Source organism: Balearica regulorum, chromosome 11 (assembly GCF_011004875.1).
Source record: "Balearica regulorum gibbericeps isolate bBalReg1 chromosome 11, bBalReg1.pri, whole genome shotgun sequence".
NCBI lineage: Eukaryota > Metazoa > Chordata > Aves > Gruiformes > Gruidae > Balearica > Balearica regulorum.
This window is the reverse complement of record NC_046194.1, coordinates 2,076,580-2,098,462: the sequence shown is the minus strand read 5'-3', so window position 1 is coordinate 2,098,462 and position 21,883 is coordinate 2,076,580. Positions and strand designations below refer to the sequence as shown.

Below are 21,883 nucleotides of genomic sequence, written 5' to 3'. Positions count from 1 at the left end.
CTGTTGTGTTTGAAAATTGATGCACCAACAGAATTTACTCCAGGAGATAATTACAGCTGATTAAGTAACAAAGAAATAATTCCTACAGCGAAGGGGGAAGGCCCGCGGGGCAGGGAAGGGGCACTTCTTCGTGCGCCATCCCTTTCCCTAGGAGGGATGAGCCGAAGGTGCAGGAGGGTCTACGGGTGGGCAGAAACCCCGAAGGAGCCTTTCTACCCCGGGAGCCTCCAGTGACGGGCTAAAACAGGGCTGGAAAAATCAGTATTTTGCTGTTGGAAGAGCGCATTCCGAGCTCGTACCTCCAGCATCCCCCTCTTCCCACCCAAGGGACCAATCTTTTCGTTCAGGTTTGTCCTTTGAAGCGCAACGCGTTGCGCGGAAGTGCGCGCAGGTCGACCGTGTGAGTGATAAACATGCTGTGTTTCTAAATAACAGCGGTAATTTTAATAATAAAGCCGATTTCCTTTGTCATCAGAATGAGAGCTGATTAACTCATCTTCTAAAATGACAAACGTTCTTCAGGTAGTGTTTTTTAAATGTTGATTCTTAAAGCAATTTATTATTAGAAGGATAATATTGACTGGAAGCCTAAGAAAGGGGGCACTTGCCAAAATAAACAATAAATGCTCTTTTTTATTTCAATCTTTTTCTACGAGGCTCATTGGTAGGAGCTTTGTGGTAACAGCGATGTCCAAAGGGCTGACGGACATAAATAAATGAGAGGCGTTAATGCTAATTAGGGGATGTTAATGATGAGAACAAAAAGGCCCTCCTTAGTCACAAGTGAATTTTATCATCACCTCCAAGAGGAGGAGCCCGGGGTGGTGGTGATGGGGATGACACATGTTTTGGGCTGTGCTAAACGGGCGCAGGGAGCTCAGCTCCGTGTCGGGGTTTCGGCAAAGCCGAAGAGCTCTGGGAGCAGCCTGGGCACCTTCCCAAAAACCTGGCTCCGACAAAACACGCGCAAGCCCGTTTACACACAAAAATACCAATTATCTGCTGTCCTCGGAGCCTAAGGTGTACACGAGGAGGATGAAACCTTTGTCTAGTATCGGTTTTGCTGGTGTATTTTAAAAATGCGAGCTACAATCAATGATGCTACAATCAAAGGGATAAATGGAATATTTTATTGCAAGGAGACGTATTATTGAGCTGACTCCTCCGCAGATCTTAACACAGGCATCTCTGCATAACTTTTTTTTGCATATTTTCTTTAGTACATTCATATCCTTTAGTATCTCACTGAAACACGTGTTCAAGTCGAAATTAGCCCCTATGAAACAAAAAACGCGTGGGGTGTGGAGGGGGAAGTGGAATACTATTCTTCCTCCCGAATTGAAATATTAGAAGCTGACTTCTGAATTATACTCCGGGGTTACCGAGCTATAATTGAGATTGAAATTGGTCCGCTATTTTTGGTACAGCCTGGAAAGCTCCAAGTCTTATTCCCATTTGTGCCGGTGGAAATCCCCACCCATCATCTCAAATTCTGCTCTGCCCGCACCTTCGGGGTGAAGAGTGCCTCCCCGGCTCCTTCCTCCCCAAAATAATGATAAATGACAGCTAGGCAAAATTGTAGCTGGCTGTTGCTCCTTGCCAAAGAGACGGGAGGCGAGCGAGAAGGGGCTTCTCCCCCGAAAGCTGATTGACAGGCGGGGTCAGGATGGGGGAAGCGTTTGCTGGACCCTGTCAGATCACAGGGAGCTGCTGACAGCTCGCACCGCAGTGCGCTTCCCTCGCCGGCGAGATTTATGCTGCGATTTGGAGAGTGCTGGTTAAACTCTGCTTTGCTCAGAATAGCCTGGGGGCGAAAAAAAAAAAACAAACCAAAACAAACCTAAAAAAACCCACCCCAAAATGACAATGTGCTCCTTTCAATCTAAGCTTTTGTTCGGTGAGTGCTATCTAGAGATGGTTGGGCTTCCACGGAGGAACAAGTAGCGATGCTTCCTCACGCTTCGAAATATGAAAGCAAAGCTGATGTGAGTTTGCATTCCTCCAGCCAGCGTCATGTAGCAGCAAAGAACATTTCACAGCGGATGATTAACAATCAGCTCGGCAAGCTGCTTATTGAGCGGGACGGGCGATATCGGGACCCGTCCGTCGTGGGCTGGGTCTCCTGCAGCTCCTGGGCAGAGCCGTGCTACGAGGGGCTCTGCGGTTCTCGTCCAAGTGCGATTTAGAGATTGCCAAGAGAACACGGCCGCTGTGCACGGCCTGCCAGTTCTTCCAGAGCAGCAGAAATCCCTGAGGAATACGCTCCAGGGTAGTACGGTGCCTGGATCCTGCGGTGGAAAGGACGGAAGAGCTTCCCAAGCCAGATGGCTCAGTGGGTTCACAGGAGCTGCCGTCTCCGGGACCGCCCTGCCCTCAGCAGCCAGAACCAAACAAGAAGTTAACGTTCAATGAAGGACTCTCAGCAGTCAAACCTTCTAAACTTTTACTAATCTGGTGCATTAAAAGCTCAAACAGCAGCATGGCGTGTTGCGAAACGGCGGCTTTACGGCGAAAAGGGGCAGAGCGCGTCGGGCAGCCCCAAGCAAGGCTCGGCGTGCCCGTGGCACTGACCCCCAGCCCGCGCCGGGACCGGAGACCGCCGGGCGCCCGCTCTCGCCTCTGACTGCGGGAAGAAAAGAAGAACCGAGATCACTGAAAAAAACCCCAAACAAACCAAAAAAAAAAAAACCCCTTTATTGTTTCAGTCCTGTACGAGTCTGTATCCTGGCCAGGCTGGAAACGCAAACCACGGCCGCGCGCTGGGCAGGGCTGCCTTCACCCTGCTCCAGCTGATTTGTGCGTCCACGCGGAAGGAACCGCCGTGATGGCTGCGGTTTTGCCCGGTTCTGCTCGCACTGGGCTCGATTTTGGGTGGCGCTGACCGTCTGCAGCCCGGGAGCAGCCGTGGGGGGGACGCTTGTAAGGTGGGATGTCACCTCGGGGCACGGTAGCTGTCATCTGGGGGGGGAAAAAAAAAAAAATTATGGAAAGATGAGGAGGAAGCCAATCCTGCTTCTGCCTTCCGCTACAACCCTTCAGCGTCAAAACGGTTCAAAGCCGAGGCAAAAGGAGACCAAAAAAAGGGCTGCGGCGAGGGGAAAGGAGGAGGTGCGGGATTTCCCCGGGGAGCTCCTTGGTTTGCACCAGGAGCAAAGCCAAATACAAAGGGAGATTGAAAAAACAAAATGAATGGGAAAAAAAGAAAAAAAAAAGAAAAAAAAGGCGAATGGTGGGCAATAACCCTCATCCCATCATTAAATGTTATCAGTGTCTACGGTTTACTGGGAAAACCGAGGGGCCAGACGGCAGCCCCCGGCCGGAGCAGCGCTGTTCACACGGGCTGTGGGCAGTGGCAGCCCCGGAGCTGCCCGGCGAGGAGCAAAATTCTCCTTAAATCTCCATTCCAGGTTTGGGAGCTCCCCGTGAAGGTGCCCTGGCAGCTCGACAGCCGCTCCCAGCTTCTGCACCGAGCGACGAGGCAAGGAAGCCGCTCCGCTCCCCCCGGCTGGCTCAGTTTTGTGGGTTCGATGCTATTTTTCTGACAGGTTTTTTTAAGCTGAAATTGCTCAGGCGTGTGCTGGCAGCCGAAGGGAGGTGAGGCACCAGCTGGCCCTGGCTGCCTTCGGCAGTCCTTGCTCTCACCTTGATGGTCATTCGAGACGACTATTTTTCTTGCAAAATCCCTGAAAATCTGCAGTGGTAAAGCACGTCAGTCAGAGAAATACTCATCTCTGGGTTTCTGTGTCACGAAAGGTTAAAATCCTCTATTAAAAATCAATGCTGCCAGCTAAAATCAATGAACTTTAACTTCAAGACTGTATTTCAGAAACCAAAGAAAACTTCCTCTTCCTTTAACCTTCTAACAAACAAATCAATTTTCTATTTTATTTGTTTGCTAGCACTGTGCACAATTATCTTTCAACACCACCAGTGCAAAACAGTATCTTAATAATAAAGCGTTTCCACTGCTTCAGTGGCGTGTTTGTCCGGCGGGATCGGGATGCTGGGAGGGAGGGAGGGAAGGGGCCCCGAGCTGGAAACAAAAGTGCACTAAATTGACGGATAATAAATATTAGCAGATTAATATGGGTTGGTTGACGGATTTAGTCACGTCCGTGAAGCGATGACGCTGCTGTGAAAACCAAATCGACAGGCAGAGCCGACCTGGTCCTAGGGAAGATGTTGAATTATTTTTTTCCGTCATCTCAGAGGGAAACAGCGCTCAGTGTGTCGTGCAGGAAACAAAACGCTACCGAGGACACTAAAGTGCTTTTTTACATAATAGCTTTAAAATGTCAGAGCCCAGCACCCGCACCCCAGCACGGGGAAGGGGAAGGCAGGAGGGAGAGGAGGAGCGGGACGGCAGGGATGGGGACCCGCCACCGGGCCGGGGTGGTGCTGGTGGAGGCATCCGGGGAGCAGCGCGGGGTGAAATCCCGCCGTTGGGGAGCAGGCAGAAAGGCAGTACCCGCCCCTTCTTAACCCTGATGTACCGACAGACTGCGCCACGGAGGGACACGTGAAATCCATTACCGGATTGCGGCCCTGCCTCCCTCCTTCCCCCCCCTCCCCGGCTTCGCCCCGAGGTTCTCCGCATCCTGGAGAAGGATTTGCAGACGCACGTCAGCGAGCGGCCTCCGCGCAGCCCCGGCATTTCCCGGTGAGCTGCCCGCGCCGCGTGCGGCTGCTGCGGAGACGTATCCCCTTGCAAGGAAAACACGGGGCAGGTGCACGTGGTGGGATGGAGCCCTTCAGAATTAACAGCCTGGAGGAACTTGATTTACCTCAATTTATCGATCCGTGCAAGCAAGCAAAAAATATGTTGGGTTGAGATGATTAAATGCAAGGGAGTCTTGTCTTTTTTTTCTTGTTTTTGGGTTTGTTGGGTTTTTTTCTGACAGCGGTGAAAAATACCAAAGGCATGACTGAGAAATTAATACGCAGCTTATAAACACACTGTGGGGAAAAGTCAAGAGGAAGCAAACAAGACCCAAAATAGATTTATCTCCAACCGTCCCGCGAAGCCAAGGAATCCGCTGCTATAAACACAGGAATTGAAAGTGGCCACATGAAACAAAGCTCCGCTTTCAGTGGCACCTGGGGATGGCGAGATGGAAGTAATTCCTCTTTAATGAAGATATTGTTATGTGTCTGAGGCTTTCGGCAGAGCGGCAATCTCCGCTGCCTGGGAAAAGACGGGATTATGTTACAGCCCGGCTCTGCTGGAGGAGAACCCCCCCCTGTTTTAAGCAAAACCTTAGCTGGCGTTATCTGTTTAATGTGTTGCACGCCATTTGCGGCATAAACATTTCCAGTTCGTTTTAATTTCATATCGTAGGAGAATAATAAAGACAGCCGGGTTATTGGTCGCAGCTGCGTGAATGTGGCAAACGTAACTTGAAGAATTATTCTGTCAAAGACACAGAGCCAGATATTATTGTTTTTTCCCTTACAGTCTTGCCAGCAGTTAAATAGGGGATTTTATTAAAAATATTCACGTAATTAAAATCTATAGTCTTGAAAGCCTTTACAGGAACTGGAGTTAAAGCAAAATAACACATTTACGTTCAGATGTTGTAGGTTTGTAACAAAATGACGCTGCCTTTGGTTAATAAAGCAAAAAAAAAAGTTGGGTTTTTTTTTTTTAAGTCTTACATTTTAAAATTTAGGTAGCTTTGAAACGTGCAGTGATGGATATAGCTTAAAAGGACAACCTTTTGAGGAAACATTAGATCTGGTTATAGCAATTCATCAGTTATGATCCAGGCGACCGGTGTGTCCTGAGAGGGAGAAACGAGTTTTATTCAGCACACGTGTAGTTTTAACAACCAGCGCCCGGGTTTTCAGCCGTTGTCCATCAGCGTGATGGATCGTCCTTCCCTTCTCTCACTTCCCAAACCCCAACCCCGGCTGGAACGGAGAATTTTCCCAAAGTGACGGAAATACCCCTGGCGAAAAGCAGACCCAACAGCCACCCAGAGCCGTTTCTTTTTTCTGCCTTTTTTTTTTTTTTCTTTTTTCTTTTTCTCAAAGCTTTGTCCAGTAATAAACAACTGTTTCAATCTGCTGCACTGATCAAAAGAAATGTTTTAATCAGTCCCAGGCAAAATATCATGCTATTATGTTATCACTGGAGCAAATCATCAAAAATACAAAACAAAAATATCGGTTTAATATGCTCCAGATCAGGAATGTCTTGAAGAAACTTGCCTTCCTCGCAGGTGTGTCCTATTTTAAGAAAAAGAATGAATTAAAGCGTGGGGGCTGGCTCTGGGGAGAGCGTGGCTGTCAGGGCAGAAACACCGAGATCAAAACTGACCAAGCCCAATTACTGCAAATAAACCACTCGAAACGCTTTCCCCTGCCCCAGGAATGTTTTGATTCAATTTTTTTTTTTTTTTTTTTAAACTGACAAATTATCTGAAAATGACTCATCTGTGTTTTCACCTGCTGCAAAGCAAACCCACGGGGGGAGCCGCGGGGACACCGACCCGGTCCCTGCTACCACGGCTCTGGCCGGTGAGGGATGCTTGCCCAAGGAAACCCAGAAGCCTCCAAATTTTGGAGACAATTTTGCCACCAGGACCCCAAGCAGGGTCCGGACCTGACGCAGGGTGGTGGGAGCTGTCGGCGGATGCAGGAGCATCCCTGCCCCACCACCCCCACATGTGATCAGTTGCAGAGGTACCCGCCATCTCCTCCGAAAAATTACGGCTTGAGCAGAGCTGGATCTCATTTCCATCCTCTGCTCTGTTCTGTGTCCAGGAGACCTACCCAGTGAAATTCCTCCTTTTTATGGCCCATGACTCCAGCTGCACGAATGATACTCGAAAACAATTTAAAAATAAGTGATCTTTTGGTCATTTGGGAAGTTCAAGTTTGGAGCAGGGTGCTGTGGCTGTCTCACCAGCCAGACGTGGCAACCACGCTCCTCGGATCAGCAGTTAATGGGATGTGCTCTCAGATGGCCCTTTCATACGTGTTGGACTGAAGAAACACTGACTCTCCGTAGGGTCTTCGAAGCGGTGAGGAGCTGACCAAAGGGGACAGGTCCGTACTCCACCACCCAAACCCCTTGGACCAAAAACCATCTCAGAAAGTGGGGACATCGGCTTGGGAAGGAGGAACGGCAGCGGGGACAAAGCACCTGGACCTGGCCAGAGCCAAACGAGTCCTTCCCTGTCCTCTCCTGGCCGGATCCAGATGAACTCTTCCCTGCCCTCTCCTTGACATCCCTCGCCTGAAGAGCTTCTCATTTGCAATTCCAACGTCCCTCATGGCAAGTGTCAGCACTTTCAAAGCGTGAAGGCTTTTGAAATGTTGGGTTTCGTTTCAGTGGGAAATGAAGTTTGGGCCTTCGCTTTACTTTGATTTGGTTTAATCTCAAAAATCTCCAGGAAATAGAGTTGTATTTCTTCTACCAGTCTAAATTCTTAAATTCTGGTAGTATTGAGAAGCGAAGCAAAGAGGGCTGATGTTATCCGTTAGAATAGCCCAAATAGAGACATTATCCTGCTTTTATGAAAGCCAAAAGCCAAATTCATATTTATTTGAGCTGCAGCAGAATCTGGCTTATATCCTGGACATTACAACATATTGTTTCAATCTATATTTTTATGAGCAATATTGATAATGTTAGAAGAAATACGATACAGGAAATAGCTTATCAACTTCGATTAATTTAACGGTAAGACTTTTAATGAAGATAAAAGAAAAATTCAGCAAAGAGCTGAAGCTACAACTGTTGTTGGTAAATGGAGATGTGCAGTACCTGCACGGGGCAGCTGGATAGTCAGAGTGTGTTTTACTCCATGGAATAATAATAGAATAATAGAATCATGGAATTATAGAATAGTTTAGGTTGGAAAAGACCTTTAAGATCATCAAGTCCAACCATTAGCCTAGCACTGCCAAGTCCACCACTAAGCCATGTCCCTAAGCACCACATCTACACACGTTCTAAATGCCTCCAGGGAGGGTGACTCCACCACTTCCCTGGGCAGCCCGTTCCAGGGCCTGACAACCCTTTGGGTGAAGAAATTTTCCCTAATATCCTATTTAAACGTCCCCTGGCACAACTTTAGGCTGATTCCTCTTGTCCCATCACTTGTTACCTGGAAGAAGAGACCGACCCCCACCTGGCTGCACCCTCCTTTCAGGGAGTTGCAGAGGGTGATCAGGTCTCCCCTCAGCCTCCTCTTCTCCAGGCTCAACAATCCCAGTTCCCTCAGCCGCTCCCATCAGACTTGTTCTCCAGACCCTGCACCACTTCATCGCCCTTCTCTGGACACGCTCCAGCACCTCAGTGTCCTTCTTGGAGTGAGGGGCCCAAAACTGAACCCAGCACTCGAGGTGCGGCCTCACCAGGGCCCAGTACAGGGGGACAATCACTGCCCTGGTCCTGCTGGCCACAGCATTCCTGATACAAATAACCAATTATCAAGTTGATAACCAATTTTATTTTTTTAAGACCGTTAGTTCTCCACTTTAGGTTTATTAACACTTCCATACAAAACGATTTGCTGCGAGACTGTAGAAATGAATATATGTGTAAACCTAAATTCGATCTGTTTGTTGTGCGCAGGCAGGGGTGCCTGTGGCTCACGCTTCTGCTTTTAAAGCCCTGAGACATCTCCATACGGCAAGACATGTGAAATGCCCTCACTGCAGGGAGAAAAAGCCCTAATTCCAGCACCTAAACCTCAAGTCCTGCAAGAGGATCAGGTCTTGCTTGACTCATGAAGACACGTTTGGGACGGAGAAGTTTTGCCTTCGAGCAGTCCTACAGCTTTGGGGTGTGCAGGAGCTTTCTGAGCTGCCAGCCGTCCCTCCTCACGCTCCATCGTCTGATATTAATTCTTAGCCTTAACACTGTATTATGAACAGTTTAGCTTTTGAACTGTTGCTCTGTATCTGGATTTATGCCTTTTTTTTTTTTTTTTTCTTAAGGTTTAAGTCTGCATGGAGAGCATCGTGGTGCCGGTTGAGGATAAACCAGTCCAGCCTCCTGGATCGCTCCATTTTGTCCTGGTATTGAAGACACCCAAGAAACACAAACCCACCCATAAAATTTACCAAACTGCCTTAAATATACAGGGCTTTTTCTGCAGTGCACATAGCATCCCATCAAAAGCAGGACCTCCAAGACACTTAAAGTAATGTGTGATGGAAGATGATGGTTAAAACCACCAAGTGCTTGGGGCAGGTTGGGTACAGGCAGGGCAGCATCCGACCGCACAAACGAATATCACAGCCCTTCCCACACGACACCGACTGGCATTTAATATCATGTATTTGAAACCTTCCATGCAACAGCAATGAGCATCTTCTCCCAAACCTGATCAAAAAAAAAGTGAATTTCTACTGGTTTCAGGCTGCAGGTCCATGGTGAAGGGGGGCAGCAGCTCACTCCAATGGACCGGCAGCCAGAGCAGAAGGCAACATCCATCCCTGGAGCATCATCTGAGTAACAGCAAGAGTACCCCTAAGCACCCACACAAGTCCATTATTCTTCTCTTCCTCTTGGAGTGGAGGCCCCATTTTATTTGCAGGCCTGACTGGAAGCAGATGGACCTGTCGGGGCTGGCTCGGGCAGGTGAGCGAAGGGGCGGATGAGCTGCTAAGTGCTCCCAGCTGCTGGGCAGGGCCCGGAGGAAATTGTTGGAACTGGGACCCAGCGCAGAGATGAGATCTGGAGTTGGTGCCAAGAAGGAAAAAGTGAATTTCTCCAAAATCGGTCTCTCAAAACCTGAAAGAGCGAGGCTTTTAAAATGAGAGAAAATATCGGAAAGCCTCTTTAGTGCATCTAATGTATCCTCAGCCTTCAGAGGGCTGGAAACCGTCCTGAGCCCCTGCCCCCACCTCTGGCTTTGGGCAGGATCTGCCTCCTTCGGCAGCCAACGTCACTTTTCCTGGGGGTTCTCCCTTATCACTGGTGTTTTCCTCTCCAGAAAGGTCTTGAATTTTACTTGCTGGTTTGTGTCATTTGATTTATAAGCTCAAGGGGTCCTTCGCAAAACCTGGACTACTTCTTGTACTTAATTGCTACAATAAACTTAAAACTTGATGCTTTGGGATAAGCAATCTGGGAGGAAATTGTTTGATGTATGGAAGCAGACGGTAGGTCCTTCTTGTGAGCGTCACCGAAGGGACACAGAGGAGAAGTGGGTTTATAAATAACTATAAAATTCAGAAACTACGCGAGCTCGGTGAGAGCAGACCCCTATTAAGCATGAACAGCTTGCAGCGCAATACCCAACATCTGCGAAAGTCCTTGCAGCCGGGATAATTCCCCACAGCCCCGAGTGCTGCACCCAGGCCGTCTGACACCGGCTCGAACTCCACGGGGCCGGGAGGCTGCGATTTGCACGGACACAGCCGAGCACAGGAAGGGGTGCCTGGAGATTGCATCCTAAAATGCAAATCAACAGCTGAAAGAAAAGGTTGATTAACAAGTTGTAAGGTTTTACTCACATTGCAAGGAAGGTGTTTTTTCTTTTCCTTTCCAAAATTACTTTATCAAAAATAACTCTTTACATTTTAAAAGCTGCTTTCTTCCAGCTCTCCGTGGCTGCAGCATGGACGGAGCACGGATGTTGCTGAGCCAGCGTGGATGGAGCTGCTGCGGTGGCCGGGTGATGCTGTGGCCACTTGCCACGGCTCCGGTGCCTCCGAGTGCCACGGCCGTGAAAAAAAATTGTGAAATCCATTCAGTGTGTCAACGCCAAGGAGGGAGTTATCACTCGCGGCAAAGCGCAACTCCAGCCAGCTGGAGCTGCTACCAGCCGGCTGGTAGCTCAGCCCCGGGGGTGGCGGGGGGTGCATCCCCCTGCACCCGGTACCCAAAATACATCCAGGGGCCAGGAGAGCTGCCGTGGCGCCGGCGATGTTAAAATTATGTCTTCGGATGCCGTAGCTCTTATTTAGCTTTCCGAGCCACGTTTGAAAAGAGTCACTGCATGTTTTGTGTATTCTGGGAGTCGGGCAGACACACAAAATTAGAAAGAAAGAACACGTAGATATCGCAGAGTCATCTGTTTCCAATAGCGTGTGTTTACGTATTAACGTGCAATACAAATTTGTAAACACGAGCATTTGAACCTTTTGTAGGGACCGATAGCGGCCGTTTCCCTTTCTGCAGCTTGATTGGAACAGCATGTCCCCCTGGCCCCAGCCACACATGTACAGCCTTTTAGTACGGGATGCCTTTCAAATGTTCTGGGTGCTTATTTGTTCTGGGCTATCCTGCTCTCCAATCCTCGTTTGTTTTGCATAATTGTGATACAAATTATCATCTAATTACGGACCAAACCTCAGAAGATCAAATGTAAACCAAAGCACTTCGATCAGGAAAAGCTGCATCCGACGCTCCCTCTACGTGTTTGGCATCTTCAATAGACGTATTAAATTTGGGTGAAACCGGATAGTAAACTGCGCTTTGATTAAAAACATTGTCGCTGGGGGGTTTTGTCTCCTTGGTTTTTAAATCGGACTCCTGGTGTCTGAGCACCGAATCCATCCCACGTCCCTTGGTACGGCCGGTTTAATTTGCCGAGTGCTATAAATGGGATCAGATATTCCCGAGTAACTTCAAACTCTTCTTGGGAAAGGTCACATAACTAATAGCTAAGATCATTCAGCAAGTTTAATCTTTAAAAAAAAAAAAACACCCTGATTATTTTCTCCCTGTTCCCATTTAAAAATAGCACACTAATACTGCCTTTATGTTTGTATTCACCCGCTGATCTAAAGAAATGTGAAGTTTTGCGCTTGCCACAGGTTTTCAAATGACATTAATGGGGGAGGCCGTGCAAAGCAGCACGTAACGTATTTGTATTTACAGCCGTGTGCTCCCGCTTGAAATATTGACCTCGATTCCCCCAGTTTCACATTTAATAACTAATGATTTATTACACTGACCTACTCTTTCGCATTCTACCACTCACCTCGCGCCAGCAGCCGTTTCACAAAGCACCCCTGGAAAGCAGCGTGCGGGTCATCCGCTATTTTGGGTGCGGTTTTTCTCATATAAGCAGAACCATCAGCTGAATTACCATTGCAGGTATGGAAAATATTCCCATGCTGGGACGGTCAGGGAACCTTGGCGAGGTCTGAGGCGACAACGTGGACATCAGGACAGAGAGCTACGGCTGCCTGAAAACGCTGATTTGTTTCGTAAAGAACCACCGACATCTTTTTTGTTTGTTACAGTGATATTTGAAAGGATAAATCAGGTGCTAAAGGCAAAGGAAATAGAAAGTATCCTCAGATAGCCCAGGTCTGACAGTGTCCCTCATGCTGTGCTGACCTCTCATCCAGAGCTAATTGTCTTTAATTGTATTTCTGCGGCTGCCTCACCCTCGCTGATGAGCGCTGCATCCTCCTCGGAGCGCGGTGCCGGCACCCAAGGGACACGGGTACCGGTGTCGCGCATCCCTCGCAGGGACCAGGCTCTGGGCGCGTGTGTCCCGTGGGGCTGTGACTGGGGAGGCTGGTGACAACCGGGCTCCTACCGACCCACGTAGGCGCATCGAGACCCAACCCGATTCCAGTGGAATTAGCTGAGCGCATCAGCCCCACGCTGGGTTTGTAGTTTGATGCCGAAAGGCACGGGATAAACAAGCAGCTGTGGGAAGCCCCGCGCCCGTTTGCAAATATGCCCTGGGTAGGAACGAGGCGGGTTCCGTCAAAGAGAGCATTTACTCAGCTGTAGTAGAGGGAATTTATCTGATCCAAATTTAAATGTCTATTGCTGTAAAATTGTCTGTGCCGAAGATATCTATTCTAGTCATTATCAGTCACGTTTTTAGCTAGACAGACACTGATCTGTTGGACCACCAGCTCGTGGCCAGCAACTCTGGAACATCTTATGCAACCGCAAATATTTGGAAAATTGGAAGTTACCCATTGCATCCACCCACGAATCCGTGACTGATCTGGAAGAGCCTTCCAGCTCCCCAAAAGTATAACCACATGTGGGGGCCGGTACTCGGTCACTCGGCCCGTGGGGATTTGCAGAGCCCGTCCCAGCGCCTGCAGCGGGCTCGCCCGCGGGAACTCGGCCGATGATGAGGGATGGCTTGGAAAGAAGGACTCCCGAATGAAAAAAAGGTTCTTTTTTTTTTTTTTTAATAAAAATAGCGAGATAAACTGCTAAGAAACAGCACAAGAAAGCAGGTTTGTTCGGTTTTAACAGTTGTACAGACCATTTAGCAAGGCAAGCATGGCCCACCGTTTCACACTGGTATCGCTGGGGGCTCTGCGAACACTCAAAGCAGGTAAGTTAGCGAAACCAATGTTGGGTGATTTTTATCAAAGTCTCATGAAAGTAAAAGTGTGAGGTTTCGTTATTTTAACAGCTTTCGATATTGCTTGTTCTGTTCTTAATTTGTTGTCTGTTACAGATGAAAGTAAAACCAGAACTGAGATGATACCAATTCTGATTCTTAAACCTGCACGTAATCCCGATGGAATGCTGTGTTATGTTTGTAAATACAGAATTCTCTTAATCCCAAAACGCGGCCGGTCTCAGTCAAGCACTATTTTCAAATCTCTGTCATATATCAAATAACAAATTTGGCTTCAGGTAGGGACTGAGCATCGATCAAACAAAAAATAAAACCTGTGCCCCAATTTATTGCGAGTTATATTGTGCCCTTGGGAGCTAGAGATTATTTACAGGAATAACAAGAATATCCACAGGTTATAATAAAACAGGACTTTTAGAAGAGACGTAAAATCTCATGTTTTGGGGCCCGTAGAGTTGTAATTCTCCGGAAAGGAGCTGTGTTCTCGCCAGGACTGAGCCAGGAGCGTCCCTGGCCTTTCCCCGGGCCCAGGCTGGCCGATGCGATCCCAGGTGGATGTTCTGTGCCCCCCAGGGCTGAAAACGCTGGGTAGGAGAAGCGTCCTGCCAGGCTGCCGGAGGTGTTTCATCCCACGCGGCTCTCCGAGATGTATCTCCCAGGTCCTCTAGCCCAGATCCAGCTCAGCTTGGGGGAGATGCGTGACCACTCATCCTCTGATCCTTCCCACCACGTTGTCAGCGCTGGTGTGCTCTGCACTACCACCTCCTGGAGACCTCCAGAAGCAGGAGCGTGGAGAGGAGGGCTCTTGGAGCACCCCCGCATCAGGCTCCACTGTCTCATCCCCACAAGGTAGGGACGCATCCGTCTTTTGTCCCGGCTTTCCTTACCTCAGCAGCAGATACTTGAATTTACATCCCCACTCTGATAACTGAGTCATCTGGGTCCTGGAGCAAAAAGGCGCTTTCATGTCATTAATTACAACCCATTAAAGCCAAGGGAATTTGAGAACATGCTCGAGCACTTGGCCAAATACAGCTCCTTTCCTGACTCAAGGTCTCAAATAGTCCCTTTAAAATGAGTGGAAAAACTCAAGCAGGGTGAGCAGAAGCTCACGAGGGCTTTGAGCTAACTAAAGGCAAGCTAGATAGAGAGCTTCAGGAAAACCTACTTGTAGAATTCCATACGTCTACGTTCCCACTTCAGAGTGCAAATATTAAAAAGGTGACTGTACAGTTTGCTCTTAACCTACAACCATGACATAAATATCACCAAAAGGTATCACCTTGCTGTGGATCATCTCAGACCCTCCACGCTCCCAGATCCTCCACCCTCCCAACAACACAACATGTTTGCCCACAAAAAAAAACCCCACCCAACATTTAAGAAATGCCTAGACACGCCGCTCCTGTACCATGCAGTATTTCATAGTCACTAACTAGCAAGCCCTTGGGTATGAAGGAAGGAAAGGCTTGCTTTACATATCAATGCTTAGAAATATTATATAATTCCACTAAAGGCAATGGTTAATCGTCGGGTGCCAGTTAGAGTGATTACATCTGCCATCTCTCAAAGAAGCCGGAATGCTGTCACTCACTTTGAAATGGCTTGCTGCATTCATCAGTCTAGATGGCACAGAGAAGTTATAACCGTACAAGCCATATGGAGGATGTAAAGAACAATTAAGTGCTTCCCGAGCAATGGGACTTGATGGGAAAATGTTTCCAGATGCATGTAATCCATACAGCATTTGACTAGCAGAATTGGGTACTTGTAGACATTGCCCGTTTATGTCTTCAGCTTTAGCGTTTTTCAGATTGGTTATGCCGAGGGAAGAGAGTTTTGGCATATCCACCATGAAGTGGGGTAAAAGCTGTGGGTTGGTGCCTCCCAGTTTTTCATGGCTTGGAAAGATGAGAGACTGTTGTCTTAAGAAGCTCGTAGGACAAATCTTGTAGTAGAGCGGCACGTTGAGGTTGTGTAGGTAGGTCTCGGGGCATGACACGCCGATGTTGCTCGCTGACAAGTGAAACGTAGGAGGTGAGCACGATGGAGAGAGCAGGGGGTTGAGAGGAGAGGGCGTCCCACCGCTGGAGGTCACCGGCGAAGAACCGGAGCTCCCACCTGAAAAGGGAAACAGAAACCATCCAAGCTGGGCAGGCTGATGTTCACAGCCAAGGAACCCTGGGGGGACTCCTGCTCCCACTCCACATTTTCCCGCTGCCGGTGTCCATCCAAGCACAAACCCGCTCCGAAAATCAGCTCCTGGAAAATGGGAAGACCTGTCCGTAAATTATTTGTTGTTGTTACTTGGCACCTCTCTAAGGACAACAGTCACGCGTGTCTAATCCCATTCATTCGCGGGACAGCGATGAAGTTCAGCTCCACACGTACAGGTACCTGCCGGGGCTGTGCCTCGCTATACAACCCACGACTTGCTCCTGTTAGACACACGCCATCGCTGGTTTAGGTTCCCTATTTTTCGGGCAAATTACAGGCAGCTTTTCCCCCTTGTATATAAGAACAAAAAAATGCATTCAGCCTGATGGAGAATTTTTTTGGTACCTTCCTGCTCACAGGAATTGACTAATTTTACTTGGTTTCCCATGCAATTTGAAACATACCCTTGAATACTATAGGTGTCTCCAGAAACTTCAAATGCACATGTCATTTTAACATTCTCCTTTCTGAAATGAATCAATGAACACTTTCATAATTTGGTAGAAAAGCGACACCGGCTCGCTTCACACGTGTGAGCCGAGGCCGCTGGTGTGTAACATCACTGTTCAGCCCCGGCTCGCCGCTCCTCCGGAGCAACATCAAGAGCAAAAACTAAGCGGCGGCGGCTGCTCTGGCGTGGGGATGGTGCTCTGGAGCGGCCGGCCTGGTGCTAAACAGATGCTGGTTTCATCTAACGCCGTTTAAGAGCCGTATGTCTCTGCTGCACATTCATTACCACATTCTTCCAGAGTGGGTTGTTGGGTGTTTTTTTTTTTTCCCCCCTCTCTGTTTTCATTTCTTACCAAAGTCACTGAGAAAGGAAGGGAAAGTGGATCCATTTTTACTATGTGTTTTTCTCTATTTATATTTAATTCCAAATGATGTACTGGCTGGATGGGATCTGGTCAGACGTTACATGCACTCAGCAGCACAGAATCAGCTGTATCACCAAGCCATACCTGCTAGTATATCAAACCTAAAAAAAACCCCACAAAGATTCCCGACGTGGTGCAAATTACTTTTGCAAACTCCCAGCAAGCAGAGTATCTCACAGGTTGGGTAACGCGCAGGCGGCACCTATTCGCAGTAATCCGGGAACGTTTTACGGCTTGAACGTCTCACCCTTCCGCGCTGATGTCAGCGGCTGTTTCAGTACTGACATCAGCAGGAGCGGATGCAGGGCAGGGGTCTGGTCCTCTCCCGATGTACACGGCCTGACGTCCTCCCAGGACTCAGGGACGTTTGGCCGTGTGAAATGACGGGATTGAGCCGATATTGGTGAGTGCGAGGCAGCGAAGGAATCCCTACGCAGCTAGCTGTAGCAGAGCAAACGAGTGTTAGTATTTGCTTCAAGGCGTCCTAAGCGATAAGAGCACGCGACTTCCAGCGCAAGTTTGGGAACGGAGATCACAGCGGGGAGGACAGAGCAGCTCAAAGAGCAGATTCTTTCTGCCTTTTCTATTCGGCTTAAAAATCGCAAATTTATCGCCGATTCTTTCTCCAGCGTACTGTTCGTGCTTTCTTTTAATTTACCTTCTGGTTTGGGGGCTTCAGGATTTCTATTTTTCAGCTTTTCTTCAGAAATACAGTTTTAATATTAGTGGAATTGGAGATTTTTTTATATTTACATCAGTCCTGGAAATTTACTCTGAAGAAAAATACCAATTGCATTCAGACTAGCAAAAAAATCTCAGGAAGCCCTAATATTTTAGCATCTGTACAACAATCGAGGCAGTTGCTGTTCTCTCATTCCCCACTGCAGCCCATCCACCAGCTCCTCTCCTCGATCCTGCATCACAGCCTGCAAAACGGGTTCAAAAGGGCCTTTTTGCATAAGGTCTTTTCTAAATTTGAAAAAAAAAAAATAAATCTAGTTCTCTTTACGATCCAGTAAACCTCTTAATTTCTCCCGAGTCTGATTTTTTTACGTCTCCGCATTTTTACGCCGGTACAGCACGGAATTTCGCTGTGATTTTTGCAGTATTTCACTGCAGAGAAGGGAATGCTTTGGTGTGCCCCAGGACAAATGTCTTTGAAGAGTCCCTAACATAAATGAGAGTTAAACTGGTGACTTTAAACCCAAACTGGAGTGCAAATGCTCCGTTAGTTTGTTGTTTTTTTTTTTTTTTTCCTTCAGCACTATGAATAATCAGTTTTCAAATACTATTTCCAAAAGCCGTTTTTCTGGAAAAGGGCTGTAAGAGACCGATGGGCGCTTGTCAGGCAGAGGGAGATCGTTTTCCCTGGAAAACTTTTCCCCCTTCCCTGCATTTCTGCGGAGTTAACGGGCCGTGGGACTGCGGCACCCTAAACAGCAGGTAATGGTATTTTCTGTCGCACAACGCAGTTGTTCGCCCAGAAGCAGCCGGCTGCAGAAGACACCGGCGCTCAGTATTATCACGGTTTGAGCTAATAGTCTCAAACGGGTTGGAAACAGTTAGTTTAACAGGATCAAAACCCTGACAACCCGACTCTAAATTAGCCTCCTACATACTCAAATATTTTTTTTTTTTTTTTCCTGCGCATCTGAATCTGATTTCTGCCGGGCGATGAAGGCAGACCGTTACCCTCCTCTTCCCGGGGCGAGTGCGCTGCTCCTCAAACCGATTTTAACAGCAGGTTTTGCCGAAAACACGAGGAATTGGCTTCCCAAAACCTTCCGTTGGCCGCCGGTTCGTTTTCGGAACCCATCTCATTATTTTAATGGTTTAAGACACCACCCCCCCCCCCCGACCGCGCCCCCGCGGAGACCTCCGGGAGAGCGGCCCGAGGCCACGGGGAGAGGCGGGGTGGGAAAAAGGCAGCGAAACGGGACTTACCCTGGCTGTCTGCGCCGAAAACCTTGAAGTCCAGGGCGAGGGGGGGCCGCCACGGGTAGGTCTCCAGGAGCCCGTCCAGGACCCCCCTGCGGGGCGAGACGGGGCTGAGCACCGCGGCGGGGCCGGCGGGCGCGACGGGGCGGGCGGAGGGGCGGCCCCGGCCCTTACCTGTTCCTCCCGGGGTCCCGAAAACCTTTGGCGAAGGGATTCCTGTCGATCTTCAGCTTCGTGATCTGGGGAGGGGGTGGGTGGGTGGAGAGGGGTGGGAGCGAGAGGGGCCGTTGGGGTGCGGGGCGGGCCGGGACCGGCCGCCGCGGCCGTCGGGGCTCTGGGTCCCCCCCCCGGGTCCCGGGACCGTCGGGGCTCTGGGTCCCCCCCCGGGTCCCGGGACCGTCGGGGCTCTGCGTCCCCCCGGGTCCCGGTACAGTCGGGGCTCTGCGTCCCCCCCCCCCGGGTCCCGGGACCGTCGGGGCTCTGGGTCCCGTCCCCCCCCGGGTCCCCAGTACCTGCTGGTTTTGGTAGGCCGTCACGGTGGTGAACTCGGTCTCCTGGAAGGAGAAGGTCTGCACCCCCTCGGCCGGCAGGGACTGGATCTGCGCTAGGTCGAAGCGGGAGTCCTGGGCGATAACGTGGACGCGGGGCTTGTACTTGTGCATGGACTGCAGGATGATCTGCGGGCGGAGAGGCAGGCTGAGCCCCCCCGAGAGGGAGAAGGGCAGGAAGAAAGCCCGATGCAAGACGCGGGTGGGACCCAGCCCTCAGCCCCGGTAAGAGGGACCGGCCCGCCGCGTTGTCGGTGCTGCCCCCCGGGGTGATGCTCTGCCCCCCTCCCGCGGCCCCCCCCCCGGCCGGGCTGCCCCACACCTACGTGCCCCTTGTCGTCCATCTCGTTGTTGGTGAGCTTCACCCGGTCGAAGCTGATGATCTGCCTCATCCAGGTCTCCCCCGAGCAGGGGGAGTCGGGGTGGATGTAGAGCCGCGGGGTGATGCAGGAGTGGTCCGTGTTCCCCGCCACCATCCACTGCGAGCTGTGATAGACATACCTGGCCCGGCCCGGCCCGCGGTCAGGCGGCGATGAGCCCTTCCCCGACCTGCCCGCCCACGCCCACGCACACCTATAGATTCTATACGTGCATCCGAGGCCGGCGGTTCCCGCCGCGCCGCACGGCTGTGCAGCCCCTGTTTCACGTAGGTTCCCTGAATGCGGACCGGGCTGATCAGACCGCAGATCCCAAAGGCTCGGCCCGGCGAGAGGGATCCCCCGTGGGTTTGGGGGTGTGCGTGGGGGCGGGTGGCTGCCCCGCCGCTTCCCCCCCGTACCTGTATCTTTTGGAGTCCACCGGGACGACGTCGATGGCGATGTAGTACTGCTTCAGCGGCTCCAGCCCCTTCACCTTCACCCTGACCGACGGGAACATCCTCCTGCGGGCAGAGGGGAAGGTCCTGAGCAAGAGCTGCCGGTTAAACGGCCAAAACGGCTTGAAAAAACTAAACGGGCATCGGCAAAAAAACCAAAAACAAAACCAAAAACAAACCCCCAAATAATTCAAATTCAACAAAAATAGCGAAAACCGCAAACAAATAAAAATATCCCAAACTTGGGGGGGGGGGGGGGGAAGGAAAGAAAAAGAAAAAAAAAACCACAACGAAAAAGAAAGAAAGAAAAAAATAACCGAGGGGGCAAAGGAGGAATCGGAGCGGGGAAGGGGTGGGCAGCGGAGGCGGCCGGTACCTGCCGGCCTTGGTGATGATCATCTCGGTGCCGATGTCATGAAACCTCCTCCAGAGCTCGGAGCCCTGCAGCTCCACCTGCACCCCGGCCCCCGCCTCCCGGCTCTCGGCGCCCGCCTTGGGCCGCTTTTCTGCGGGGAAGAGAAACGGGACGGGGCGGCTCGGGAGGCTGCCGGGGGCTGGGGGGGGGGGGGGGGCCGCGGTGACCCTCGCCCCGCCGCCGCCCCGGGCCCGGGGGTCCCGTCCGGGGGTCCCCGCCGCTACCAACCCGCCTCCGGGGCTCTGCGGCTCTGCCTGCAGCCGGCCCCGCTCTCCTCGTCGCGACCATCGGGCGGCACCTTCCTCTTGGCCGAGCGTCCCACCAGGGCTTCCACCGAGAAGGCGTGAGCCCGGGAGCTGAGCGCCATCCCCCCCGGGCCGGGGGTCCCCCCGGGCGGCAGCGGGGCTCAGGCGGGCGGCGGGGCTCCCGGCAGCGGCGGCTCCATCCCGGCCGGTACCCAGCGACCCTCGCCCGGCCGCCGCACGGCTCCCGTCGGGGGGCAGCGGCCACGGCGAGATCCTCTTGCATCCAACTGAGTCAATAGACGGCTGCAGCCTCCACTGTTTGTTTTGGAAACTGGTGGGAGCATAAGAAACATTGAGTGACATTTCAGAGGAGTAACGGGGGGGGGGGGGGAGCGGGGGAGGGAGGGGAGAGCGGGTGGTGGAGGGGAAGAGTGGGGGAAGAGGAGCCGGCCCCGTCTAGGATCAATAAAAGAGTTACTGTTCTCCATTAAATTGTAAAACTCAAAGAAATTTGACATAATTGCACACTAGGGGCCACTTTTCCAACAAAAGTGCAAATAACGTTTAACCAGAACCAGCACAAAAAGAAAAAAAAAATAGGAAAAAGAAAAAAAAAAAAGGGAATAAAGGAGAGGGAGAGTGGTGGCCGTACGCGCTGAGCTCCAGGCCTGGGCGCGACCGGGCTGCCCCGACGGGTCGGTCACACGCGGCCCCTCCGTTGTCCCCGGCACGACAGATCGTGGTATCACCCCCCGCCTGTGTGACAGCACCGGACGGGGATCTCAGCTTGTCCCCCGTTTTTTGTTCGTTTGTTTGGTTGGGGGGTTTTTTGGGGGGGTGTTGTGTGTGGTTTTTCTTATTTTAAATGCAGCAAACCTGCCCCCGCCCACCCACTCTGGCATCACCCCCGGGATGTTTCCACGGCTCCGCTTCAAAGCGTGGCCCCGCAGCAGCAGCTGCGCTGAATTAGGGGCAGAAATCCCAGTTTTCTACTCGGGCGGTTCCTGGGAGCCCTGCGTGGCCGGGCTGGGCCGGGGCTGGGGCCGGGGGGGGCTCCGGGCCAGGGGGGCTCCGGCCGGGACCCGCAGGTGAGCAGGGAAAGGGCTGAGCCGGATTTGTGCGGCAATTTTTGAGCCCCCCACTGGGGACCTCCCTGCTCTGTGAAGGCTTGAACGCACCGCGCTGATTTATTTTCCATCCGGGCGCCGTCTCCAGAGCCAGCACCAAAGGGGATTCTTGGGGTCTGTCTTTTCGGGGGGGGTGGGAGTGGTGGTATTCACGCTGAGCAGGGTTGATGTCTGCCCCCCCTCATCCATCCCCGTGTGGAAAGGGATAAAATTCACAGGCCAGCTGAGAAAGCAGGTTGGGGGGGGCTGCAGGAGCTGCCGCAGGGCGCTGCGGCCTCAGGGCAGGCAGGGGTTGGGGTGCAGAGCTCCCTGTCCCACTTTGAAACACTCCCAGTGTCTCAGGGGAGCACTGGTTTATTCAAATGTTTCACTTTTCAGGATTTCTTGCCATATTTGT

General features: G+C 51.0%; 1 protein-coding gene across 1 annotated transcript; it reads right to left on the bottom strand.

Annotated features, from left to right (window-relative positions):
* Positions 1-14,817: 14,817 nt before the first annotated feature.
* TBX22 (T-box transcription factor 22) lies at positions 14,818-20,624 on the bottom strand. The gene is made up of 8 exons (XM_075763033.1): positions 20,343-20,624; positions 20,076-20,205; positions 19,664-19,765; positions 19,212-19,386; positions 18,850-19,014; positions 18,512-18,576; positions 18,344-18,429; positions 14,818-15,428 (listed from the first exon to the last, which is right to left on the bottom strand). Exons 1-8 carry the CDS (start codon positions 20,479-20,481, stop codon positions 14,818-14,820), a joined length of 1,473 nt encoding a protein of 490 aa, XP_075619148.1. The 5' UTR covers positions 20,482-20,624.
* Between the last annotated feature and the right edge of the window lie 1,259 nt (positions 20,625-21,883).

What these genes read in the sequence shown, in the direction of transcription:
- TBX22 (XM_075763033.1), bottom strand. Translation starts at nt 20,481, where the DNA reads ATGGCGCTCAGCTCCCGGGCTCACGCCTTCTCGGTGGAAGCCCTGGTG. An exon ending in AGATGGACGACAAGGGGCAC is followed by an intron (nt 19,015 to 19,211) that starts GTAGGTGTGGGG and finishes CTCCGCCCGCAG; the next exon opens with ATCATCCTGCAGTCCATGCA. An exon ending in CGGGACCCCGGGAGGAACAG is followed by an intron (nt 18,430 to 18,511) that starts GTAAGGGCCGGG and finishes CTCGCCCCGCAG; the next exon opens with GGGGGTCCTGGACGGGCTCC.